Here is a 19,345-nt window from a genome sequence, read left to right as displayed (position 1 = left end):
CTTGAGCTAGATCATTATTCATTCTGAAACACTTTAAAGGCCCACGCTTTAATACGAAAAACAAAAGAACGGCAGCTAACTTTGTTCTGGGATGGGGCTGCGGAAATGTGACCACTCTCAAATTCATAGACGGAGCTATGAATGTAAGGTCAAGATGAGGTTGAGATGATTTCCGGAGATAAACGTGTGCATGTGTTTCTTCCAGAGTTGTGCGAGAGTGCCTCCTGTGGTGAGGTCTTCCTCCTGGCGTCTGCTGCCCTTGCCAACATCACTTTCTTCGACAGCATGGCCTGTGAGATCCTCCTTCAGCTCAACGCCATCCACATCCTCTTCCAGTCCTGCAAAGACCGCCAAAGAGTGGATACTCCCTACTCTAAAGATCAGGTAGAAGACACACTGATCCATAGCTAAAATGTGTTGAGCGTGGTCAAATCTCTGGTGTAACATGCCCTATTGACTGTGGTCCTTTTTAGGTGGTGACCATCTTGGCAAACCTCTCTGTTTTGGAGCAGTCTTCATCTGAAGTCCTGCAAGAGAAGGGTATGCAAAAAAACTATGTTTTTACTAGTATTTGATATCTCAAGTTTCAAGTTTTATTAGTAATATGTCCAGGATACACATGGTATATACAGTTCAATGGAATGTTTACTTGCAGGTTCCTTCTCATCAATGCTACAACAATAAGAAATAATAAAATATAAGAATATGAACATTTAGTAAATGGCTCAGTAGAACAGAATAAACGTTTTAGCATAAGTATAATACAGGAAGGCACTGAATGAGGATGACTTCACAATTGACATCTCCACACGTGTGTTCACTGGTCATGATGGAGAAATTGATTAATATCAAAGAATGCTATCAAAATTATTGCAGATAAATGACAGAATCACACAGGACAGCTAAAGGGAAAAACCCATCCATTGTATTGCAGTTAAAATCCTCAAGATGGCAACGTAAACCCACATTTTTGTCATGTTGCCTGCTTCTTCAACCCTATTAGTTTGTCGTCTGACCTGTTGTTGTTTATGTTTTGTATTGAGCCCCTGCCTCTGTGTTTATCTATTTTTTCATATTCTGTGTGTTTTGTATCTATGTCCTCTTACGGCAGGGCCAGCCCGCCCATGAGGTAGGATTAGGCGGCCGCCTATTGTGGCAAATTGACAAGGGCGGTATTTTCCAAGTTAATTGACAAAGACGCACCTCTAACAACACATAAAACCTCACATAATTCTGCCCCAAAACAATTTCTCTCAACCAGTGGCATTTGGGTTTTTGGTGAGCGCCGATGCTGCCCTGTGATAAGCAGTGCACACTTTATTTCATGCACGTTACCTCCGATCAAATAACCTAAATAGTGCACAAACAGGTCAAAGTAAAATGGACAAAATGGAATGGACAATGAAGATACTCTACAACTGCTGTCTAGGAGTTTCAACTCATGGGCTAAATTGTCATGAATCAGTGGTTTCAAGTTTGTATCCATCATTTTTTTACGAGCTGATCATAGCGAAAAAGAAAATACTTCTGCATTTCCCTCTGTGTAAACATTGCAAATAAGCTCAGGATAATTCCTGATAAAGTTTGGTAACTGATATTCAGAGCTTAAATAGCCAAATTGATTAGTCTCAGAAATCAGGAATAATAAAGCCAATGCAACGGCCTGTTTTACAAATGGTGGGCCTACCACATGGATGGCCATTCATAAAATTCCATTGTGGGCTGATACTGTAGGATACACCCCAGTAAGCACGGACTGATGTCTTTCTTTGGTCCTGTCTGGACATCTTTTTTTTGTGTTTTACAAACGGTAAGCCTACCATGTGTATGGGCATTTATAAAATTCCATTGTAGTGGAATTTTTTTTCTTCTCCATTGTACTGTAGGCTACACCCCAGTAAACACAGGCTGACGCCGACATCTTTTTTTTGGTCCTGTCCAGACATCTTTTTTTGGCCCAAACATACACATCAATGTTTGGTTCAGATTTGGTCCAGTCTGGACCGGCCTTGAATTGGTCCAAAAAAGACATCTATAAATTACAGATTTTCAACTTTCCTTCAGAACTGAAAAATTATCCTGTTTTCAACATCCGGAAAATACGTATTTTCAATGTCTGGAAAATACGTATTTTCACCTTTTGTTTAGAACCTAAAATGAACCTAACTTCAACGTCTGAAAAATATACTGAACAAAAATATGAACGCAACATGTAAAGTGTTGGTCCCTTGTTTCATGAGCTGAAATAAAAGATCCCAGAAATGTTCTATATGCACAAAAAGCATATTTCTCTCACATTTTGTGCACAAATTTGTTGACATCCCTATTAGTGAGCATTTCTCATTTGCCAAGATAATCCATCCACCTGACAGGTGTGGCATATCAAGAAGCTGATTAAACAGCATGATCATTACACAGGTGCACATTGTGCTGGGGACAAAAGGCCACTCTAAAATGTGCAGTTTTAAATGCCTTTTCAACATACTTTTGCTTACTGGGACTATTCTAGATTTGCAGGGTATAGGAGGGCTACAATTTTTTGGCCTTGTCTACGGCGGGAGAACGGCCAGTAGCGGGCATGGTCTACGGCAGGGCCCCCAAGTTTTCTGAGCCAAAAACAATGTATACACTTTTTTTATTTTATTGTTGGACATAAAATACTGTAAAAACCCCAGGAAATCAGCTCCAAGTGATTTTAATTTAAGAAATCTGTTCCCAAGTATTACCACGCATAATAGAGACATGGGATCGTATACAAATGTAAACAAGGTTTGAAATGATTATGTTTTAGTCAAACATATCTGTTTGGGCTTCTTGCGGTGAATTTGCAGTCTACAAATTATTTGTAATTATGTTCATGCCCCCCGACCATCCGCTCAAGGAAAGAATCTGCCCGCGGTTGAATTTAGTTGATGATCCCTGGTCTACGGCCTCTGACTGTCTGTGTTGTGTGTCTACGTACTCTGACTGTGTCTCTGTTGTTTGCTAGGTATTGAGAGACTGCTCCAGCTGCTGGGCGAGAAGCCATCCTCCTCCAGTCCATCGGAGGGTGCGGCATGCGAGCGGGTCCAGCAGAAAGCCGCTGTCACACTGGCCCGTCTGAGCAGAGACCCGGACGTGGCCCAAACAGCCATCCAGCTGCGAGGTATAGGCCATTGCTCTGGGGTCAAGTTTCCCCTAGGTACAGATCTAAGATTAGCTTCCCTCCCCCAATCCTACATTTCACAATTAGTGGGGAAAATGCTAAACTGATTCAAGATTAGTGTTTAGAGGCAACATCCCCCTAATTCATAGGCCATCGGCTTCTCTGCTACTTAAGCGTATAGCATTTAGACTCTCAACTGCTGTTTTGGCCTTTTACTTTTTATTTGCATTCAAGATCTCGACTGGGATGACCCCACTTTTGAGACATTTTGGTGTGATGTGTCCAACTCGCAACAGAAGTTCCCTCTAGGGGGGATATCTATTTATAAGAACTGATTTTACTAGAGGAAATTCTTACCTTTGAAGCCTTTTTTGGCTCTCTTAGGGCTCGATTCGGTATAGCGTGATTCAAATTTAAAATCAAAGCAAATCAAATTACATTTTATTGGTCACATACACATGGTTAGCAGATGTTAATGCGAGTGTAGCGAAATGGTTGTGCTTCTGGTTCCGACAGTACAGTAATATCTAACAAGTAATCTAACAATTCCACAACAACTACCTAATACACACAAATCTAAAGAGATTAACCTCTCTAGGCTAGGCGGGACGAATTCGTCCCACCTACGTAACAGCCACGGCTATCCTGTGGCGCGATTTTCAAAACCTTCAAAATCCTATTACTTCAATTTCTCAAACATATGACTATTTTACAGCCATTTAAAGATAAGACTCTCGTTAATCTAACCACACTGTCCGATTTCAAAAAGGCTTTACAACGAAAGCAAAACATTAGATTATGTCAGCAGAGTACCAAGCCAGAAATAATCAGACACCCATTTTTCAAGCCAGCATATAATGTCACCAAAACCCAGAAGACAGCTAAATGCAGCACTCACCTTTGATGATCTTCATCAGATGACAACCCTAGGACATTATGTTATACAATACATGCATGTTTTGTTCAATCAAGTTCATATTTATATCAAAAACCAGCTTTTTACATTAGCATGTGACGTTCAGAACTAGCATACCCCCCGCAAACTTCCGGGGAATTCGCTAACATTTTACTAAATTACTCACGATAAACGTTCACAAAAAGCATAACAATTATTTTAAGAATTATAGATACAGACCTCCTCTATGCACTCGATATGTCCGATTTTAAAATAGCTTTTTGGTGAAAGCACATTTTGCAACATTCTAAGTACATAGCCCAGGCATCACGGGCTCGCTATTTAGACACCCGGCAAGTTTAGCACTCACCATAATCATATTTACTATTATAAAAATTTCATTACCTTTTGTTGTCTTCGTCAGAATACACACCCAGGACAGCTACTTCAATAACAAATGTTGGTTTGGTCCAAAATAATCCATCGTTATATCCGAATAGCGGCGTTTTGTTCGTGCGTTCCAGACACTATCCGAAATAGTAAAGAAGTGTCACGCGCTTGGCGCAATTCGTGACAATAAAATTCTAAGTATTCCATGACCGTACTTCGAAGCATGTCAACCGCTGTTTAAAATCAATTTTTACGACATTTTTCTCGTAGAAAAGCGATAATATTCCGACAGGGAATCTCCTTTTCGGCAAACAGAGGAAAAAATCCCAAAGGCGGGGGCGGTCGGGGTCACGCGCATAAGCTAGTGTCTCTTGATGGGCCACTTGAGAAAGGCGATAATGTGTTTCAGCCTGGGGCTGGAATGACAACATTCTGTTTTTTCCCGGGCTCTGAGCGCCTATGGACGACGTGGGAAGTGTCACGTTAGAGCAGAGATCCTTAGTAAATGATAGAGATGGAAAAGAAGTTCAACAAATGGTCAGACAGGCCACTTCCTGTAAAGGAATCTCTCAGGTTTTGACCTGCCATTTGAGTTCTGTTATACTCACAGACACCATTCAAACAGTTTTAGAAAATTTAGGGTGTTTTCTATCCATATGTAATAAGTATATGCATATTCTAGTTACTGAGTAGGAGTGGTAACCAGATTAAATCGGGCATGTTTTTTATCCAGCCGTGTCAATGCTGCCCCCTAGCCCTAACAGGCTAAATAAGAATATGTACATATAAATATATGGATGAGCGATGGTCGAGCGGCATAGGCAAGATGCAATAGATGTTATAAGATACAGTATATACATATGAGTAATGTAAGATATTGTGGCAGACGGCAGGGAGAGGTGAGGGGAGTAGTGATTGAAGGGAGATACCTTGCAGCCCGCTGGCTGTGGTAGATGGACTTCCTGCCCCAACGAGGAGAGCCTGTGGATCATTAAGCCAGGGAGTGCTTGGGGATAAAAGAGGAAGCGGCCTGCACAAAGGTGCAGAGAAAGGAGAGGGAAGCGTATGTTATGAAGAGTGTGAGAAGTGTGTGATTACCTGTTGTGACCTGGACTGTCTGATTACCTCCACTGTGTACCGAACCGGTTTGGCTGGGGACCTGAGATTTAGGATTACCCCTGGAGAACAGAACGGACAATGAAAATGGATTGTGGACTGTGAAATGGTTGGTGAATTCCCCCCTTTTCCCCAGTGTGCAAAACTCCCTAATAAACTCCACATTTGCATTCTAGTTGTGCTCCTTGTGCGTGTTTGGTTATTGAACTTGGTGATGTGGAAACCCCACATCGTTGAACCTGCTATATGTGGTGGAGAATGCAGGCAACCCAAACCAAACCCAATAACTAAACAGACACAGAGCACAATGGAAGCATTGGTGAAAGAGCTGGTGGTGGTGAACATAGCCCTTTGAGGCTTACCTCGAAGGTTTGGAGAGGATGGCGGAGAGCAATGGCCCCATGAGCAATGGGCCAGCCGGCTAGCACCCTTCCAGTCAGGCATGGCACAGAAGACCTATCAGGATCTGACGGCTGACCAGGAGACACATTGCGAGGGGCTGAAAAAGCAAATTATGCGCCGGTATGGTTACACCCTGATTAGCAGGGCACAAAGATTCTATGATTGGGCGTATGATCCTACAGCATTCCCCCGATCATAAATGCATGATCTAATTAGACTGGCCAAGAGCTGGCTAACTGCTGAACCACTAATGCTCACGCCCATTGAGAAAGTGGTCATAGATACATTTCTATGCTCTCTCCTGTTCAAAGCTAAAAGGTTAGCAAGCCAAGCTAACCCGCAGAGCGCAGATCAGCTGGTGGAACTGTTGAAGGGACAACAGGTGGTTTTGGAGTTCCTGCACAGCGGACAATCACGGAAGGCGGAACCCTCCACTCGCCTGAAGGAGCGGAGGACCACGCCAGGACCCCGGCCAAGGATGGAGGGGACAACAACAGCCAACTCCCCGAGACAACGCGCTTACTGGACAGCAGGAAATGTCCTTCGGCCTCAGGGACAACGGCAAAGGGACAACACATGGGGCCAGTGGGAGTCGTCCCGAACCTGCCTGTGCCGGTCCTTATTGGGAGGGATTTCCCGATGTTCCACCAACCGTGTACCAGTATGTCCGGAGACGTGAGGAACTGAGGGAACCAGAAGCCCGGAGAGGTGGGAGGGATGCCAGAAGGAGGGATGCCCAGATGTGTGGATTCCAGGAAGTGGAGGGGGTAATTCAAATCACCAACCCCCATTTTTCTATAAAGAAGTTGCTATATCAGGTTGTGAAGAATGACGAATGTATGTTGTTGTTGTTGTTGGTGCCCCATCCCTTTGTACCATCTGTCCTGCAGTTGGCGCACTCCCACCTTCTTGGGGCTCACCTAGGGGTGGAGAAAACCTTAGACAGGATCAAGGCACGATTTTATTGGCCGGGGGTGAAGAGAGCAGTGGAAGATTACTGCCACAGTTGCCCAGAGTGCCAGCAGGTGGCGCCTAAACTCCACTTTCGATGCTCCTTAATTCCCCCACCTATTATTTCAGTCCGTTTTCAGCAGGATCGCAATGGATCTCGTGGGACCTCTACCCAAGAGCAACCGAAGGCACCAATACATCCTAGTGATTCTGGAATATGCCACCAGGAACCCGGAAGACATTCCCCTGCGCACTATGGCCACCAAGGGAATCGCACGTGAGTTGTTTATGCTGTTCTCCCGAGTAGGCATCCCCGACGAGATATTGACCGACCAGGGCACCCCGTTCATGTCGCGAATCATGAAGGATCTATGCAAACTAATGAAAATAACCCAGTTGCACACCTCAGTGTATCACCAGCAGACCGATGGGTTGGTGGAACAATTCAATCGAACCCTGAAGCAGATGCAAAAGAAGGTGATGGAGGCAGACAGAAAGAATTGGGACCAGCTGCTACCCTACCTGATGTTCTCGATCCAAGGGGGAGCAGCTGAACCAAGTACAGAAGCAGGAGCTGAGGGAGTTGGTCGGCCGGAACCAGGATGTGTTCTCCAGTGACCCAGGACACACCAATCTGGTAAAGCACAGCATCATCCCCGAACCCGGGAAAAAGGTGAAGTTGCGACCCTACCGCATACCGGAAGCAAGGAGAGAGGCTGTCAAGACCGAGGTAAAAACAATGTTAAAAGCTGATATAATCGAATAGTGAGTGGTGCAGCCCCATAGTGTTGGTGCCGAAACCAGACGGCACCATTCGCTTCTGTAATGATTTTAGAAAGGTAAATGAACTCTCAAAGTTCGACGCCTACCCCATGCTCCGAATTTAGGAATTAATCGAATGGCTAGCGACCGCCCGCTTTATCAGCATGCTCGACCTGACGAAGGGTTATTGGTAGGTGCCCTTAGCTCTCGAGGCACGGGAGAAAACTGCTTTCGCCACCCCTGATGGACTGTTCCACTACAAGAAGCTGCCCTTTGGGCTGCACGGGGCCCCAGCCACCTTCCAGAGGTTGATGGACCAGATTCTCCATCCCCATCGTGAGTATGCGTCAGCCTACATCGATGATATTGTGATCCATGGGAGCAAGTGGGAGACACATCTAAACCAGACGAGCACGGTACTGCAGGCCTTACGGGAGGCGGGGCTAACAGCAAACCCAAAGAAATGTCGGCTTGGCCTGTGGGAGGCTGAGTACTTGGGGTCCTTGTCTGCCCGCCCAGGTGATGAGGACAGAAGAGACGGAAAAAGCCTTCAAGGACCTAAAGGGAGCACTGTGTTCTGGACCTGTGCTGGTGACCCCGGACTTCCCCAAACCACAGGAGGTACAGACTGATGCATCCAAAACAGGGGTGGGTGCCGTCCTATCACAGCTACAAGAAGGTGAGGAACACCCAGTCATGTACATTAGCCGGAAGCTGTTGCCGTGGGAACAAAGATATTCTACTGTGGAGAAAGAATGTCTAGCGATCAAGTGGGCACCTGGTGATGCTGAAATATTACTTATTGGGACGGCACTTCACCCTCGTAATGGACCATGCACCACTAGTTTGGACGTTACAGAATAAGAACACCCCCTGGTTCCTATCCTTACAGCCCTTTGCTTTCTCTGTCGTACACTGATCAGCCGCAGCCCATGGAAATGCTGATGCCCTCTCCAGAAGGGATGCTCTAGGGAACTGGAAGGAGATACCTTGCTTGCTGGCTCCACCACCCGAGCCATATATGGACTTCCTGCCCCAACGAGGCGAGCCTGTGGTTCATTAAGCCAGGGAGTGCTTGGGGATAAAGAACGGAGTGGCCTGCACAACGGGGCAGAGAATGGGAAAGGGTGTGAGGAGAGACAACTAGCTGTCTGATTACCCCCACTGTGTACCGAACCGGTTTGGCTGAGGACTCGAGTTTTAAGATTACCCCTGGAGAATGGAACGGACAACGAGAACGGATTGTGAAATGGTTGGTGAATTCCCCCCTTTTTCCCAAGGTGCCAAACTCCCCATTTGTATTCTAGTTGTGCGTGTTTGGTTATTGAACTTGGTGACGTGGACACCCCACACCCTTGAACCTGCTACAATATGTAAACATTGTTAAAGTGTCATTATTTAAAGTGACTAGTGATCTATTTATTAAAGTGGCCAATGATTTGAGTTTGTATGTAGGCAGCAGCCACTCAATGTTAGTAATTGCTGTTTTAACAGTCTGATGACCTTAACCTCTCTAGGCTAGGCGGGACGAATTCGTCCCACCTACGTAACAGCCACTGCCAGCCTGTGGCGCGATTTTCAAAACCTTAAAAATCCTATTACTTCAATTTCTCAAACATATGACTATTTTACAGCCATTTAAAGACAAGACTCTCGTTAATCTAACCACACTGTCCGATTTCAAAAAGGCTTTACAACGAAAGCAAAACATTAGATTATGTCAGCAGAGTACCAAGCCAGAAATAATCAGACACCCATTTTTCAAGCCAGCATATAATGTCACCAAAACCCAGAAGACAGCTAAATGCAGCACTCACCTTTGATGATCTTCATCAGATGACAACCCTAGGACATTATGTTATACAATACATGCATGTTTTGTTCAATCAAGTTCATATTTATATCAAAAACCAGCTTTTTACATTAGCATGTGACGTTCAGAACTAGCATACCCCCCGCAAACTTCCGGGGAATTCGCTAATATTTTACTAAATTACTCACGATAAACGTTCACAAAAAGCATAACAATTATTTTAAGAATTATAGATACAGACCTCCTCTATGCACTCGATATGTCCGATTTTAAAATAGCTTTTTGGTGAAAGCACATTTTGCAATATTCTAAGTACATAGCCCAGGCATCACGGGCTCGCTATTTAGACACCCGGCAAGTTTAGCACTCACCATAATCATATTTACTATTATAAAAGTTTCATTACCTTTTGTTGTCTTCGTCAGAATACACACCCAGGACTGCTACTTCAATAACAAATGTTGGTTTGGTCCAAAATAATCCATCGTTATATCCAAATAGCGGCGTTTTGTTCGTGCGTTCCAGACACTATCCGAAATAGTAAAGAAGTGTCACGCGCATGGCGCAATTCGTGACAATAAAATTCTAAGTATTCCATTACCGTACTTCGAAGCATGTCAACCGCTGTTTAAAATAAATTTTTACGACATTTTTCTCGTAGAAAAGCGATAATATTCCGACAGGGAATCTCCTTTTCGGCAAACAGAGGAAAAAATCCCAAAGGCGGGGGCGGTCGGGGTCACGCGCATAAGCCAGTGTCTCTTGATCGGCCACTTGAGAAAGGCGATAATGTGTTTCAGCCTGGGGCTGGAATGACGAAATTCAGTTTTTTCCCGGGCTCTGAGAGCCTATGGAAGACGTGGGAAGTGTCACGTTAGAGCAGAGATCCTTAGTAAATGATAGAGATGGAAAAGAAGTTCAACAAATGGTCAGACAGGCCACTTCCTGTAAAGGAATCTCTCAGGTTTTGACCTGCCATTTGAGTTCTGTTATACTCACAGACACCATTCAAACAGTTTTAGAAAATGTAGGGTGTTTTCTATCCATATGTAATAAGTATATGCATATTCTAGTTACTGGGTAGGAGTGGTAACCAGATTAAATCGGGTATGTTTTTTATCCAGCCGTGTCAATGCTGCCCCCTAGCCCTAACAGGTTAAGATCGAAGCTGTTTTTCCAGTCTCTCGGTCCCAGCTTTGATGCACCTGTACTGATCTAGCCTTCTGGATGGTAGTGGGGTGAACAGGCAGTGGCATGGGTGGTTGTTGTCCTTGATGATCTTTTTGGCCTTCCTGTGACATCGGGTGCTGTAGGTGACCTGGAGGGCAGGTAGTTTGCCCCCGGTGATGCGTTGTGCAGACCGCACCGCCCTCTGGAGAGCCTTGCGGTTGAGGGCGGTGCAGTTGCCGTACCAAGCGGTGATACAGCCCAACAGGATGCTTGCAATTGTGCATCTGTAAAAGTTTCAGGTTTTTAGATGACAAGCCAAATTTCTTCAGCCTCCTGAGGTTGAAGAGGCGCTATTGCACCTTCTTCACCACACTCTGTGTGGGTGGACCATTTCAGTTTGTCTGATGTGTATGCTGAGAAACCTGAAGCTTTTCACCTTCTCCACTACTGTCCCATCGATGTGGATAGGAGGGTGCTCCCTCTGCTGTTTCCTGAAGTCCACAATTATCTCCTTTGTTTTGTTGAGTGAGCGGTTGCTTTCCTGACACCACACTCCGAGTGCCCTCACCACCTCCCTGTATGCTGTCTCGTCGTTGTTGGTAATCAAGCCCACTACTGTTGTGTGTGTGTGTGTGGTCTGCAAATTTGATGATTGAGTTGGAGGCGTGCATGGCCACACAGTCATGGGTGAACAGGGAGTACAGGAGGGGGGCTGAGCACGCACCCTTGTGGGGCCCCAAGTAATGTTTATGGAGACTGCATTAAGGATAAACGCTCAATCGGAAATGACCTTAAATTTGAATCGCGCTATACCGTGGATCTCCGGTGATATGGATTGAATCCAGCCCTAAATCACAGTAATCAAAGGAACTTTATGTAGAACAATCTGCAACACAATTGCTAAACTAACCATGGTCTTCCATTTCTCCAGCTGTTCCTCGACTAATCGAACTGTGTCGCTCACCAGCAGAGAGGAACAACAGCGACTCTGTTCTGGTTGCATGTCTGGTATGTATTAGATCTTTGAGTATGTGTTAGTATGATTGTCTGTGTACAATAGTTATATTCCTGAGAATGTGTTTGAACGTGTATTGTATGTACATTTTTAAAGCCTCTGCTATGTATATTTCCCATACACCTGTACTGCACTCTGAAGTAATATCTTTCCAGTGCATAAGTGTACCTAATTACTTAGACGTAAGTAATGAGAGGTTGATGTCCATGGGGCAAAGTAGAAAGACACTGCAGTCCTTGCATCTGAACCAGTCTTCTCATTATAAGGAGATCCCGCTATGTAGCCGGGTATGCTTAAATAGGCACATATCATACATATTCCTGTTCATCCTTTATCATTCAGTCAGCCTGCTCATAATTGATAAGGCCAGATCACAGGCTAGATAAAGAGCTCTTTAGATCTGTGTGTAAGAGTCATAGGCTTAATTAAGACTGCTGGATGGCTCTTGCACATAAGGGCTATCTCCTTCACTGTTTTACAGTGTTTGCTATAATCAAGTCAATTTAATAGGATTTTTTTTTAATCGCTATCGTCAGGGGTAAAATTGAGATATTGTAGGACTTGAACCAGCCTTCAAAGAGGGTTGGCATTCAGAGATAATGTTGTTAACTGATATGTAAATATGTGGTATTCCCCTGCTGCAGAACTGTAATTTTGTTTCATACTGCCATGCTCCCTCTTGTTTTAATACAAAATACTGAAGCAGTCATGCACTGCAGTCAGTCAATCCTCAGCCCATCAGCAAGTAGCTGAAGTATTTACAGTGTCTTCGGAAAGTATTCAGACCCCTTGACATTTTCCACATTTTGTTAGGTTACAGCCTTTTCCCTCATCAATCTACACACAATACCCCATAATGACAAAGCAAAAACGGGTTTTAGAAATGTTTGCTAATATCACATTTACATAGGTATTCAGACCCTTTACTCAGTATGACGGTACAAGCTTGGCACACCTGTATTTGGGGAGTTTCTCCCATTCTTCTCTGCAGATGCTCTCAAGCTCTGTCAGCTATTTTCAGGTCTGTCCAGAGATGATAGATCGGGGGCAAGTCTGGGCTCTGGCTGGGCCACTCAAGGACATTCAGAGACTTGTCCTGAAGCCACTCCTGCGTTGTCTTGGCTGTGTGCTTAGGGTCGTTGACCTGTTGGAAGGTGAGTCTTTGCCCCAGTCTGAGGTCCTGAGTGCTCTGGAGCAGATTTTCATCAAGGATATCTCTGTACTTTGCTCCGTTCATTTTTGCCTCGATCCTGACTAGTCTCCCAGTCCCTGCTGCTGAAAAACATCCCCACAGCATGATGCAGGGATGGTGCCTGGTTTCCTCCAGACGTGACACTTGGCATTCAGGCCAAAGAGTTCAATTTTGGTTTTATCAGAGAATCTTGTTTCTCATGGTCTGAGAGTCTTTACACGGAACCCAAACCAGCTGCGCGCGTGCGCCATCGTGCATAAATGTATTTTGTCCCCCCACACCAAACGCGATCACGACATGCAGGTTAAAATATCAAAACAAACTCAACCAATTACATACATTTTGGGACAGGTCGAAAAGCATTAAACATGTATGGCAATTTAGCTAGCTAGCTTGCACTTGCTAGCTAATTTGTCCTGGGATAAACATTTAGTTGTTATTTTACCTGAAATGCCCAAGGTCCTCTACTCCTACAATTAGTCCACACATAAAACTGTCAACCGAATCGTTTCTAATCATCTCTCTTCCTTCCAGGCTTTTTCTTCTCTTGACTTTATATTGCGATTGGCAACTTTCATAAATTAGGTGCATTACCGCCACTGACCTCGTTCGTCTTCAGTCACCCATGTGGGTATAACCAATGAGGAGATGGCACGTGGGTACCTGCTTCTACAAACCAGTGAGATGGGAGAGGCAGGACTTGCAGTGCGATCTGGGTCAGAAATAGAACCAATTTCTATTTTAGCCCTTGGCAACGCAGATGCTCGTTGGTGCGCGCGAGCAGCGTGGATGCAATAATTGAATAACATGGATTTCTACATTTCTGTCAGAATGACCATCTGTCACGCCCTGACCTTAGAGAGACGTTTTATTTCCTCTAGTTTGTTTAGGTCAGGGTGTGATATGGGGTGGGCAATCTAGGTTGTGGTATTTCTATGTTCCATTCTATGTTTTCTATTTCTTTGTGTTGAGCAGAGTATGGTTCCCAATCAGAGGCAGCTGTCTGTCGTTGTCTCTGATTAGGAATCATACTTAGGCAGTCCTTCCGTGTGGGATCTTGTTTTTGGTACAGCTCAGTAAAGCCTGCAGAACGTGACGTTCGGTTTCTGTTGTTTTGTTATTTTGATTTAGTGTTCTGAGTTACAATAAATATGAGCACTTTCCACGCTGCACCTTGGTCTACTCCTTTCGACGATCGTTACACCTTCGGGTTCTTGGTCACCTCCCCGACCAAGGCCCTTCTTCCCTGATTGCTCAGTTTTGGTACCCTCCCCCAGATCTGTGCCTCGACACAATCCTGTCTCGGAGCACTAAGGACAATTCCTTCGACCTCTTAGCTTGGTTTTTGCTCTGACATGACTTTATATAGACAGGTGTGTGTGTGCCTTTCCAAATAATGTCCAATCAATTGAATTTACCACAGGTGGACTCCAATCAAGTTGTAGAAACATCTCAAGGATGATCAATAGAAACGGGATGCACCTGAGCTCAATTTCGAGTCTCATAGCAAAGGGTCTGAATACTTATGTAAATACGTGTTTTTTTTATTTATATATATTTGCCAAAAATTCTGAACCTGTTTTTGCTTCGTCATTATGGGGTATTGTGTAGATTGCTGATGTTTTTTCTTATATTTAATCCATTTTAGAATAAGGCTGTAACATAACAAAATGTGGAAAAAGTCAAGGGGTCTGAATACCTTCAGAAGGCACTGTATATCTGCGAATCAGCAATATCTAGCTCTATAGTCTATTGCTCTACAGGTAACTGCCAAAATAAAGGAAACACTTGAGTAAATGATGGATACAAAGTATATTGAAAGCAGGTGCTTCTACACAGGTGTGGTTCCTGAGTTAATTGAGCAATTAAAACATCCCATCATGCTTAGGGCCATGTATAAATATGCCCATTATTTTGGCTACCATGGATAGAAGAAAAGATCTGGGACTTTGAAAGAGGGGTCTTAAAAGAGCACAGCGGGTTTAAAGGGTGTGTGTCTCAGTCACCAGATCTCAACCCAATTGAACATTTACGGGAGGTTCTGGAGCGGTGCCTGAGACAGTGTTTTCTACCATCAACAAATTATGGAATTTCTCATGGAAGAATGGCGTCGCATCCCTCCGATAGAGTTCCAGACACTTGTAAAATCTATGCCAAGGCGCATTGAAGCTGTTCTGGCGGCTCTTGGTGGCCCAACGCTCATTTTGTCAGTTACCTGTATATAGATTAATCTTATTTTATGCTATGTCATGTGCTATAGTGCAGTCATTGGAATAGATGTTGAGTGTCTTCACTGATCCATTCCCCTCCTTGTGCTTTGCAGGCTGCCCTGAGGAGGCTGGCGGCGGGGTGTCCAGACAGCATCGAGGCCGCCGACCACCAGCAGCTGATCAAGCCCAGACTGGTGGACTCTTTCCTGCTGTGCTCCAACATGGAAGAGAGCTTTGTATGAGAAGATCCAGAGCAGAGGGGTTGGGTGCTCAGCAGTGGAGGCTGCTGAGGGGTGGTCGCCTCATAATAATGTCTGGAATGGAGAAAAATGGAATGGTATCAAACACGTGTTTGACTCCGTTCCGCACATTATCATGAGTCGTCATCCCTTCAGCAGCCTCCACTGGTGCACAGGTACTGGGGGAGTCGCAGTGAGCTTTTGTTTCAGCTTGAGACTTAAAAACACAGACAAAGGAAGGGTTGATGAAATCAGTCCCTATATCCCAACGCACGCCTTGACTGTTTACCAAAGAAATCTGAGCATGAACGGAATTGCCGTTAGTCATTTCAGAACTTCCATTCTCAGAGTACATATCACCAAAATTTGAGGACAAGCTGGTAAGCTAAAATAATGTACATGATGGAAGCATTCATGAATTAGTACCAAAATCTCCTTAGTGTTTTTAACACCCACAGTGTACATATGGGACCATCATTAAACCAAGTGTTAAAAAGTCAGTGGGTGTTAGAAATGTACAAAGTTACCCATAATGAATCAAGAGCTGTTTTTTAAAGTGTTAGGCTCCTAACACTGTGGGTGCTAGAAAGGAAATTCAAAGTGACAGATAATGAACCAAGAACACTTTAAAGGTAGACTCAGCGATATGACGTAGAAGCAGAACGTAAACAGCGGTGGGTCAATTTCCGCAACAACAGCGTTGAAGCGCAAGGCTCAACTTCTCCACTATTCTGGTGCCCTGGCAACCACACTATGAACAACCTGAAGTGAACCTGTGCACACGTGCAGAAACTGTGTGACTGTATAGTCCTGTATCTTGCTCATCTCAATATCTGAGGTGCTGCTCGTTGCAACATTTCACCGAGTCTACCTTTTGAAGTGTCAGGCTCCCAACACAGTGTAGGTGTTGGAAATGAACAGCTTGTTGGTCAGTTCCTGCATCATTTTAAAATCAGTCAGTTTGTCAAAGATTTCACTGACTGTCTATTTTACATCTTGTCAGCTGCCAATTTAATGGGTTGTTAATATATTAGAAATTACTATTGTGCTCTGTTACTTTCAGATAAGAATTTGTAAAATGAGTTTGTGGCACAAACAGTATCTTGTCAAGGTATTTGATTACATGATCTAATTAAACCTCCCTAGTTCAGAGTTAATAAAATAGGTTACTGTTTGGAGCAGAAGACGACTCCTGAAGTAGGTTTATCTGGCAACAAAGTTATTTGAAATTGACCATATTGTATTTTACAATCTCGCCTTAGATCTCAAACATTGTATTTGCTACCAAGAAACATAAATGGATCGTAAAACACAATATCTGCAGTGAAACTGTTTTAAAAAAGATATATATTTAAAAATAAATGACATTGTATAGCATGCATATACTGTAATAAAGGGAGCATATCTTATAACGGAATGTTGTGTTTGTTTGTCACTGTCAAGACAAGTATCCATTCAGAAACTGACTCCATTGAAACTCGGCTTCACTACTGTGCTAATGTGACCAGAAAAAGCTATGAAGAACAAGAGTAACACGGCACGCCAAAGGTAGAACTTGGCTCATCAAAGCGAGACCATGTCACAGGAGATGACTGTTCAATTATCAATGATGCCTTATATCCCTTCATAAGGCCTAATGAGGGCCTAAGGTCCATAGCCACGCCTCTCTCACGAGAGCTGCTACACTGCCAGACATACATCTCCAAGGAACAATGCTCAAATTTGTTTCTTTATCACTAACAAAATGATGTCGTCCCCACAGTGACCGTACGTACATACCCCAACCAGAAGCCATGGATTTCAGGCAGCATCCGCACTGAGCTAAAGGCTAGAGCTGCCGATTTCAAGGAGCAGGACTCTAACCCGGAAGCTTATAAGAAATCTCGCTATGCCCGCCGACGAACCATCAAACAGGCACAGCATCAATACAGGACTAAGATCGAATCGTACTACAGCGGCTCTGACGCTTGTCAGATGTGGCAGGGCTTGCGAACTATTACAGACTACAAAGGGAAGCACAGCTGAGATCTGCCCAGTGACATGAGCCTACCAGACGAGCTAAATTACTTCTATGCTCGCTTCAAGGCAAATAACACTGAAACATGGCATGAGAGCACCAGCTGTTCTGGAAGACTGTGTGATTATGCTCTCCACAGCCGATGTGAGTAAGACCTTAAAACTGGTCAACATTCAGACGGATTACCAGGATGTGTACTGCGAGCATGCGCTGGCCAACTGGCAAGTGTCTTCACTGATATTTTCAACGTCTCCCTGTGCGAGTCTGTAATGTCAAAATGTTTTACCTGTTAGGGCTAGGGGGCAGTATTGACACGGCCGGATAAAAAATGTACCCGATTTAATCTGGTTACTACTCCTGCCCAGTAACTAGAATATGCATATAATTATTGGCTTTGGATGGAAAACACCCTAAAGTTTCTAAAACTGTTTGAATGGTGTCTGTGAGTATAACAGAACTCAAATGGCAGGCAAAAACCTGAGAAGATTCCATGCAGGAAGTGGCCTGTCTGAGAAGTTGTGTTTCATCTTGGCTCTTTTTATTGAAGACTGAGGATCTTTGCTCTAACGTGACACTTCCTACGGCTCCCATAGGCTCTCAGAGCCCGGGAAAAAGCTGAACGATATCGAGGCAGCCTCTGGCTGAAACACATTATCGCTTTTGGCAAGTGGCCGATCAGAGTACTATGGGCTTAGGCGCATGCCCGAGTCGACCGAATGCTTTATTTTCTTTTGTCTGTTTACCTAAACGCAGATTCCCGGTCAGAATATTATCGCTTTTTTATGAGAAAAATGGCATAAAAATTGATTTTAAACAGCGGTTGACATGCTTCGAAGTACGGTAATGGAATATTTAGATTTTTTTTGTCACGAATTGCGCCATGGTCATCACCCTTATTTACCCTTTCGGATAGTGTCTTGAACGCACGAACAAAACGCCGCTGTTTGGATATAACTATGGATTATTTTGAACCAAACCAACATTTGTTATTGAAGTAGAAGTCCTGGGAGTGCATTCTGACGAAGACAGCAAAGGTAATAACATTTTTCTTATAGTAAATCTGACTTTGGTGAGGGCTAAATTTGCTGGGTGTCTAAATAGCTAGCCCTGTGATGCCGGGCTATCTACTGAGAATATTGCAAAATGTGCTTTCACCGAAAAGCTATTTTAAAATCGGACATATCGAGTGCATAGAGGAGTTCTGTATCTATAATTTTTTTAATAATTGTTATGCTTTTTGTGAACGTTTATCGTGAGTAATTTAGTAAATTCACCGGCAGTGTTCGGTGGGAATGCTAGTCACATGCTAATGTAAAAAGCTGGTTTTTGATATAAATATGAACTTGATTGAACAAAACATGCATGTATTGTATAACATAATGTCTTAGGGTTGTCATCTGATGAAGATCATCAAAGGTTAGTGCTGCATTTAGCTGTGGTTTGGGTTTATGTGACATTATATGCTAGCTTGAAAAATGGGTGTCTGATTATTTCTGGCTGGGTACTCTGCTGACATAATCTAATGTTTTGCTTTCGTTGTAAAGCCTTTTTGAAATCGGACAGTGTGGTTAGATTAACGAGAGTCTTGTCTTTAAAATGGTGTAAAATAGTCATATGTTTGAAAAATTGAAGTTTTTGCATTTTTGAGGTTTTCGAATAACGCGCCACGGGATTACACTGGCTGTTACGTAGGTGGGACGATTTGGTGCCACCTACCCTAGAGAGGTTAAGCAGACCACCATAGTCCCTGTGCCCAAGAACACTAAGGTAACCGGCCTAAATAACTACCGACCCGCAGCAATCACGTCTGTAGCCATGAAGTGCTTTGAAAGGCTGGTCATGGGTCACATCAACACCATCATCCCAGAAACCCTAGACCCATCCAATTTGCATACTGCCCCTCAGATGGTGCAATCTCTGCCCCCTCCATTTATGTGGCGGCAGGTAGCTTAGGGGTTAGAGTAGTTTGCAAGATCGAATCCCCGAGCTGACAAGGTAAAAATCTGTCATTATGCCCCTGAACAAGGC

General features: G+C 43.9%; 1 protein-coding gene across 1 annotated transcript in view; it reads left to right on the top strand.

Moving 5' to 3' along the window:
- The window catches only part of insc (INSC spindle orientation adaptor protein), a 100,621-nt gene extending 83,909 nt beyond the window's left edge, over window positions 1-16,712 (top strand). The window contains exons 9-13 of the mRNA XM_014124676.3: window positions 206-384; window positions 474-540; window positions 2,990-3,145; window positions 11,576-11,652; window positions 15,175-16,712. Coding sequence (XP_013980151.2) covers window positions 206-384; window positions 474-540; window positions 2,990-3,145; window positions 11,576-11,652; window positions 15,175-15,303 — 608 coding nt within the window. The 3' untranslated portion in view covers window positions 15,304-16,712. The remainder of the gene's footprint in view (window positions 1-205; window positions 385-473; window positions 541-2,989; window positions 3,146-11,575; window positions 11,653-15,174) is intronic.
- Window positions 16,713-19,345: the final 2,633 nt, after the last annotated feature.

Source organism: Salmo salar, chromosome 10, assembly GCF_965601325.2.
Source record: "Salmo salar chromosome 10, fSalSal1, whole genome shotgun sequence".
NCBI lineage: Eukaryota > Metazoa > Chordata > Actinopteri > Salmoniformes > Salmonidae > Salmo > Salmo salar.
Note: the sequence above shows the minus strand (reverse complement) of the source record. Positions and strands in the feature narration are given on the sequence as shown.